General features: G+C 38.7%; 1 protein-coding gene across 1 annotated transcript; it reads left to right on the plus strand.

The window, feature by feature from the left end:
• The first annotated feature begins 3,525 nt into the window (after window positions 1-3,525).
• On the plus strand, window positions 3,526-5,888 carry LOC18594916 (UPF0481 protein At3g47200-like). Its single transcript, XM_018125089.2, has 2 exons — window positions 3,526-3,857; window positions 4,096-5,888. Exons 1-2 carry the CDS (start codon window positions 3,732-3,734, stop codon window positions 5,800-5,802), a joined length of 1,833 nt encoding a protein of 610 aa, XP_017980578.2. The 5' UTR covers window positions 3,526-3,731; the 3' UTR covers window positions 5,803-5,888.
• Window positions 5,889-9,051: the final 3,163 nt, after the last annotated feature.

Genomic DNA, 9,051 nt, shown 5'->3' on the forward strand with positions numbered 1-9,051 from the left:
TATAATATTGCGGACTGTTTAATAAATATCCTAGAACCGTTAACCCTAATATGGTCTACTATTTTTATTTTACCTAGCTTGGTCATTTTTCAGGAAGGACTCATATCTGTCCTTCAAATCGTCCTTCGCTTTGCTCTAAACTAATAGTGGGTTAACGTACGAGCTTCGAATGTATTTACTGGCCAAGATCACACGTGTATCTTTGAGCTCAGGTCGAGGTGGACGCTCAGCAAAAGGTCTGATCTCACCATGCGGGGGGGCCTCTGCTGGAGTTGGGACAAGAGCAGGACGCGAGGAAGTTGTAGTTCCATTACTCGCAGGATGAGGTACCTCTTCAACCTCAGATCGAGGAGGTGGAGCCTCGGGAGAAAGTGTGGGCTGAAAATGCTGGGTTGCCTCTATCGAAGATGGGATAGCCGTAGGATGATGTTCAATCGGGCTACTGGGAGGTGAGCTTTGACCTTAAACGATCAATGAAATCAAACACATTAGAACAGTGTATCCATCATACATGTTATAACTCACGCGATGAATAACGTAAAACCTCATACCTCAAAATGGTCAATCAGCAGATCGACAATCCGATCCTCCAGCCCTTGCAGTGAGTGTTTGATATGCTTTTACAGTGATTGCGTCTACATCGGCATCGCCCGCTGGATCTCCAACTACATTGACTGCTAGATCTCCAACTTCATTGACTGCATCTGCATATTCGTCTGCAAGGACTGGAGGTCTTTCTTCCACTGTGTCTGCATCTTTTACAACTCTCTCTTAATGCTTGTAGTCATTTATGGATGGAGCGCCCGATTGCATGGCTCAGCATGAGGAGTAACATCGGAGCAGGATGAGTGGCAGTAGCAGAAGTAGGAGGAGCAGTAGCAGGAGGAGATGCACCATGAAGAGCTACAGCAGGAGAATGAGGTGCCTCAGCAGCACCTCGCTTGGAATGGACCTTCTCGTCCGTGGTGCGTCTCAACTTAACGGCTCGTCGTACTGGACTTTTCCTTTTTCGACCCATTATTTTCCTCTTTTGTTGGGGACCGAATTTTTGCGGACCCTCCAACTTCCATAATGGAATGTATTGCTACCCCTCGGAGATATTGACCTCAATGTTCGCCCATTATGCGGTCAACATCTCTTACGCCGTTGGCTCCAACGTCCTCACTGCCCACAACTGCACCAAAACATACATTACCATTAGGTATAACTTCAGCTACCCTATGATAATCAAAATAAAAATTAATAAAATAAAAAAATATGGTTTCTTTACTCACCTTGCATTCTCTCTCCAAACTTGCAATATTGGAGTGGAAACGTAAAGGCCTCTCGTCACATTGCCATTTAAGCATTCTTGGCCAAACTTGTCAGGATTACTGCTGCCTACCGAACAAGCTTCTGATTTCAGGTATTGCTTCCAACGCCCAAAACTGCACATCAATTGTGTAACATTTTTACTCACCTCATAAATTCTTATACGAAAAGAATAATGATAATGATAAACATTAGGCTATGATAGACTACCTGAAAAGCCCATATGAATCCGTAGAGGTGGTAGCGCTTCTTCTCTGCTTCACCCGCAGCAGGAGGTTTGAAACCCCTCAGTAGGTAATCCATGGTCAGACTCCATACATATGTGCCCCATGGGAATGCATTCCACTCGTCGATGTTCTCAACCAGCAACAACAACCATGGAACCATAGATCATCTGTAGTTTTGACCGAAAAAAACATTGGTCGCGATCAAGATGAAGGCCATCTTGCTCGCGTCTCCCTCCTGCTAAAACTGCCCTCCCTTCAACGTATCTAAAACCTGTTGGATCTTCACCTCCTTCCCCAGTCCCCAATATCTTAAGTGAATTCCTCCAGGAAGGGCCTTGTACCGATTGACAATGAGGGCTGATAGGGGACCAAACTTCAGTCTTGTCATTAGACAGAACTCCCTTTTAGAAAAGCTGGCCGTCATTTTCCCTATTACGAACCATAACTCTACCTCCGTGGAGTCAGGTTCATTGATTCTGCGCAGCATTAGATTGTGCACTAGATTGGCGCAGAATAAACCCTTGTTTGCTTCAACATCCATCATGTGCCCAAAGCATGTTCTCTTAAAGTTTTCCAGCTCGTTCACTTGACACAGTATCTCACGTATCACGTGCAGATGCGACCACTTACAGTGGATTTTAATGAAAGCATTTAACCCCCACTGGTGCCTCGGCACACAAAGCAAGGACTCCATGTTTTCCTGCTCTGTTCCTATGCTGGCCATCTGCAACATAAAATAGATAACATTCCCATTTTAGTCATGTTAATACCATAATTGTAGATTAACAAAAAAACTAGAGGAATTTCTGAGAAATGACCCTTTTCATAAGCTCACTCAAAAAATAACCATAACAATATTTTTAACTGTTTTTAGACATCCCTGAAACAGAATAATTAATCCAAGTGTGGAGCATGGATTATTAAGTAAATCAACATATACACATTAAAGCATTACAGTTGACCCAAAATAATACAGAATGAATCCATGCAGATAAATTTTATGTGGTTATGACACTCGTGCAATTTCCTACAACAATAGTCACTCAATGCCTAATCAATTAGTCACACAATTACTAACATTAAATCACACAATGATTTATAAACAAGTCACGTAATTATAAGAACAACTAATCGAATCACACACACACTAACTGACGCCATGCCAAAACAATATTTACGCAATAACATAGAAACCAGTCACGCAATGACCTATCAATCAGTCATGCTAAGTTGAACCCTTTTTCAATCACGCAACCGCAACGTGACCCCATGCCAAAATCCACTCAAGCAAAAGGTGCCAACCACATAAGCACGCCCTCACTCACGCAACATCTAAACCCTCAACCGAATTCCTAACACATACATATCAACCAGTCACGCATGGTCGGTCACCTTTCCACCCCTAAACACCAACAATACCACCTTCATGTTTATATTTAAAATTTCAAACAACATAAATATGAATATGAATGTGCAACATGTATAGGTTTATGCTCAAAAACTTTAACCCTAAACATAAACAATAACCATTCTGTCAAAAACCTCTACATGGTTCAAAATAAAATAAAAAAATTCATAAAAAAATATTATACCTTTCTTAGCGTAATGTCAACTTCCTCACACTGCTCAATATGTGAACTACCTTTGTGCGAATAATAACCACTCCAAAAGGCTCCTACCACTGCCAAAATGATTGAAAGTTGAACTGTCGAGGAATGCTTTTGCAGACTTGCTTCTGTGGATATGTACGGTCTCTCGATGAAAACTGAACAGTTGTGGTTCACATAAAGGACATACTTGACCCATTAATAGGTTTCAAGTTGTTCGAGTTGAGGCGCGGAGCCTAGCGAATGAGTCGGTTTCATTAAGGATAATTTTGTCATTTTTTTTTTCTAGCTAAAAATAATTAAAATTATAAAAAAGATCATTCTAAAAAACGTCTTATACCTTAGGTCCATTTATGAAAAGCTGTATTTTCCTTTTATTACATATTAAAAAGGAAGCTACCGGGAATCCGATAAAAGGCAACTCAGGTTTCACTCTTTCCATGCACTTTGCCTTTCCTTTTGCTTTTAAGACAAACCAACTGTCTTTAAAACCAAAAACACTAGATCTGCAACCTGGAGAAGGTCTCTTCTTTGGTCCGTTACCTCATTAAAGCAATTTGCCTTGCAAAGAGAAGTGAAAGGACCAATGAAGCGTAGGAGCTCGACTAGCAAGAAGAACGAGGAAGACGAGGACCGGGGAAGACGTATTTCAACCCGTCAAGATCAAGACAACTCTCACCATGAGGAACTGGAATTCCAGCTCCATCCGGATGTAAACATTTTCTTTTTGGATGGATATTTATTTATGATCATGATATAAAATAAAATTTCTTTTACAGTTTGGTTAAGATTATATTAAACTGTGTTCTTATATATATATATATATATGTATGTATGTATGTATAGTTTTTACCTATTTAGAGAAGTATCCTATTATTAGTTTTAAAAGTTAATTCCCCGTCGTTTTTTTCGTTTGAGAATTGAGAAACTAAAGACATCGTTATTCACAGGCAACTGCAAAAGATTTCCTGCCAAGGTCCAGCAGATCCCGACGACTGCGGCTTATGGCATACACGCAAACAAATCCCCAGCTTGATTCTGCGGAGGAAGATTTAACTGAAGAGGAGGTGAATCCTCATGTCAAAATTGAGGGTGAAATCATCCCTTCATCATCTGAAGCTTCACTTGAGATTGGGAAAGAACAAGTCAATCATTATGGAGATAGATCTTGTAATACCTCTTCTCCCTGCATCTTTAGAACTCCTTTTCCTGGATTAGCATTCCAAGAGCCTCAATTGGCTTCTATAGGGCCTTACCATAGGGGTAAAAACCTTCCACTTGACAAATGCAAGTATTCACTTCTTGAGAAATTTCTGTCTCGGACAAGAAACCTAGGCAAAGATTTATGCTTCTATGTCCGACGGATGATGAAACTGGAACGACGTACAAGAAGATGTTACTCAGAGGATTTGTCAATGCCCAGCGCCGAATTCGTTGAAATGATGTTAGTTGATGCTTGCTTCATAATTGAGGTCCTACGCCGTTTTGGCAGAAGGAGTGAAGAATTTGTAGATGGGGATTTAAGTTTCCTCATTGAACCATGGCAGACCCCCATTTTGGTTCGAGACCTGCTCTTGCTAGAGAACCAAATTCCTTTCTTTATTCTTGAAGAGTTGTCTGCTTTATCAAAGAGTGAAGAAGGGACCATAACAGTTTCTGTTTCTGTAATCACTATGGCCTACAAAATTTTTGATCTAGCCTTCCCTCGATCCTTGGATTTCGCCTGCAAATTCAACCATTTGGAAGAACCCAAACATTTACTTGACTTGTTTCTCCAGACCATCCGCCCATCAAAACCATCGACGACTTCACTCCCCTTGTTTCTCAAGGATATCATTTCAGTTTGTTACTTACTTCTCCATTACATCAGAAGTAGGTACCAAATGCGCATCACAAAAGTAGCAGACAGTCAAATTCTAGAAACCTCTACCACCAGCTCAAAGCAAAAGGAATATCAACTGTCTAAGCATTCGAAACCATCAACCTCAAAGACAGCCAAACTTGAACAGGTTCATCTCTCAAAAAGTGCACGGGAACTCCTAGAGTCAGGTATAGAGTTCAGGCCACGAAGAGCCGATAGGTTCACGGATATCCAATTCAAGGACGGAGTGCTTGAAATCCCACCTGTAACCGTCAATGATCTCTTCATCGTCATCCTTGTTAACGGCGTGGCCTTGGAGCATTGTTCTACTGGACGCTCCAAAGATTTGACCGCTTATGCCTCTTTCATGAGCAGTTTGATTAAATGTCCGACTGATGTAGAGTGCCTATGTTCAGATGGAATTATCTCTAGATTTTCCAACGACGACGTACAGGTGGCGTCTTCTTTCAATTCTCTTCAACCTAATATTTCTGATTCTGATATTGACAATATTCAAGATTCCTACCTCTACAAGACAATAATGGAAACAAACCGCTATCGTGAGGGGGATGGAATTACTTGGCTGCGCCATTGTTTGAGAGATCCCAGGATTGTTTTATTCTGTATCACCAGCCTTTGCTTTGCTTCCTACTGGTTAAGTTTGGCTTCTTTGACATTCCCTCTGGTACCGGCTCGGTTGTTTGTGGTAATAAATTTCGTAGTTATAACTTTGGTTGGGTGTGGAATATTTCAAGACAAAAATATAAAAAATAATTCTTATGTAATTGATTTATAGAATATAATTACTATTTTGATATTGTTCTAATGTTTGTTGTATTTTTGTTATAATAAATCTATATATGATTTAGTTTGTTTGAGACATGCATGACTTTTTTTTTTTTTTTTTATTGTAAGAGGATTATGAATCAGCCAGTTGGTTCTCCTTAATATTAGAATAACCAATCAAATTATTAGTTGCTCTGCTTACCCTCATCATCAGAGCTTGCAGGTAAATCTAACTTGATTTAAATGAAAGTTCAATAGCATGCCCTTAAATTGGTCTGCTGCCTGCAAGCTCAATTGATGACAGTGCAGCGTTCACCGAAAAATTGTTAATGGGGTGGTTATTTTAACAAGTTACGCAAAATAAATACTACTAATTAATTGCTTCTATAAGTTGATCTAGTTGTACTCTTAATGAATTCTGCAATCTTGATAGAGGTCTTTGGACCTCTTCAACATCTAGTTACAGCAAATGTCAAGAGGTGAAGCGTTCACTGCATGCAGATTTGAGTATATTCAAACCTGCTAAATATGAGGTTCCTATCCATTTTATTTTTCCAAAATAGAAAGAAAGCTATACTACTATTTGCATTTTGTGCACGTAAATGGCGATGGAGTAGGGCAATGCTACTAAAAACTTACCATATTGAGAAGGTTTCTTGATAGGCTACAAAATTTTGTAGTTATAATTTTGGCTCTACCTAGAATATTTATTATAAAAGAAATAATGTATTAGTTATTTTTATGAGAATAAAATAAGATAAAAATATAACAAAATAATCATTATGTAATTTGATTTATAGAATATAATTACTATTTTGATATTTATTCTAATATTTGTTATAATAAATTTGTATATGATTTATTATTTTATTATATCTCCAGCCCTAAACCCCACCACGTCTTAAGTATTAAACCACAACTAGCAAATTCGGACATAAAACGGGACCATTGAACAATAAGTCAGCGAACTGCTTCTGTCAGAACAGCAAGTTGCGCCTGCCCGCTTCCCATTTAAATGCCGTCGAATCGTGTCCGAATCACATATCTCGTACCATTAATTGCACATCCACCACGTCTTAATCCTATCGTTTGCTATCGGATTAAATATTTTTGGAAACCGTAGCCATCCAAATAATTTAATCTCCAGCACCATATCTTCTTTTCATTTCATATTAAACAATCCCACTCCTTCCCAAAATAAAGAGTTTCTGAGACATCATGAATGCAACGCGTCATCCCCACCAAAATAATATGATAAGCTAATTTAAATTACAAGTCCAGCACTCCATCTCTTACCCAATTACTTCAATTGCCACCAATTCCATTCAAACTCAATCTCATCTAATGGAAACCAAGTATGATGCAACTTCATCATGTGTGAACGTCTCATTCTCACGGACTTGTATAGAATAAAAAATTCTCTCGACCTTAACTACTATCCACCATAAAACTCAACAAGGTCCACCTCTCTTGAAACACCCTTTTTGGCCAACTCATCTGCATCACAGTTAGCCTCCCTCAAGGTGTGTGTCACTGTCCAAGAATTAATGTTTTTTTTTTTTTGAAACCACTCAATTTGCAGCACGCATTGAGTAAATTTCAAGGGTGCCTTATTGGCCTTACTGTCCATGACACTGGCATTTCGATAATCACTCTCAACCCATAATTTGAATTGAAAATTTTTTAAATATTTGAAAACTAATGGTAAGGCTTCTCGAATGGCAAGCATCTCCGCATGGTTGGCATCACAAACACCCACTTGTTTAGAAAACTTCGTGATTAATTCACCACGACCATCCCATAAAACTCCTCCAATTCCTACCTTGCCCTGGTTACCAGCTGAGGCTCCATCAACATTAAATTTAACCCAATCTATTTGAGATGCCACCCAATTATCTTCTTTGCTGAATTTGTCTGATTTCTGTGCTAAACAGATTGATGCTGGGTTTCTAAAGACAAAAGACATTATCAACATATATTTTCAACTCTAGCCATTTAGCTTTACCCCAAACAGCTATTCGAGGTTTAATCAAGCCATAAACCTGCCTTATATCCCAAACTTTTCTATTAAAAACAATATTGTTTCAGAATAACCAAATGGATCAGGTTATAGCATAAAACGCCATCAACCATATTTTCTTTTTATCACCATAAATCCCAATTTCTCCCCAACCTAAAAAAAAATTTTTGGACAGCAATGTGATATCCAACTAAATCCCCAATCAGAGAACCACAAACACCACAACATCCAAGATTCATGACATGAAAAGAATATATGAGATACAGTTTCAAAGCAAATATCACATAGCAGACATGTAGCTTGATCGTCACTAATTAAATGCCTTTTCAACAACATTTTAACTGCAATTTTTTCTCACATCAGTTGTCACACAAATATCTCAACCCTATACGGAGCATAACCAAACTAAATACGTTTACAAAGTTCATCACATTCAGAGTAGGAATTGCAAGCAATATTACAAAAGGACTTAGAAGAGAACATACCACTAGTTGTAGCCTTCCATATTATTCCATTGTGGAAACCCTCACCCAAGGTATATTCTCTCAGATAGCTCCATCTTCATGTCCATTACTTAAATTCTCATTTTCAATTGCCAACCATCATCTGTCCTATCACAACCTAACCTGGGGGCCATGATTAGCGATGAGCCTAGTAGGTAAGCCAATTAGACCCGAGCAAACCTCAAAGTTCAAAATCGTATTACACATATGCCAAGGGATTTATAGTCAAATATTTATAACAAATTCAAACATAAATACATTATCCCTGGCGTACAATCCATGTAAATATTCAAAAGGCCATACATTGACCATTAAAATTGGGTTCATACATAACAACCCTTACATATAGGTTCAAATGGCACGTTGTGCCTACATACATTGCAGCCAACCATAAGTGGAAGCTTGTGACGAACTCAGTGGAGTTACCAAAATGAAGGACCTATTGGATGCCAAAATAGGTTTGTCTATAGATGACTTTTACCACGCTCCTTCATGGTTTATTTATCTACACATGGTAAACAAATGAGTGAGTACTATAATACTCAGTGCGTGGTGCAGATAAACCAAATTGGTTATATATATATAGAGCACATACACAAATCATATGCACTATCTGTGCACTTAGATGTTCTAGCAAACCTCTCCAAATACAGGGCATATCATTATCCCTACGTCTCCAATATGAGGGTATGTCATCATTTTCAACGCCTCCTCAGATCATCACATATGTTACTAA

Source organism: Theobroma cacao, chromosome 7, assembly GCF_053813885.1.
Source record: "Theobroma cacao isolate CCN51 chromosome 7, ASM5381388v1, whole genome shotgun sequence".
In the NCBI taxonomy this organism is placed as follows: Eukaryota; Viridiplantae; Streptophyta; class Magnoliopsida; order Malvales; family Malvaceae; genus Theobroma; species Theobroma cacao.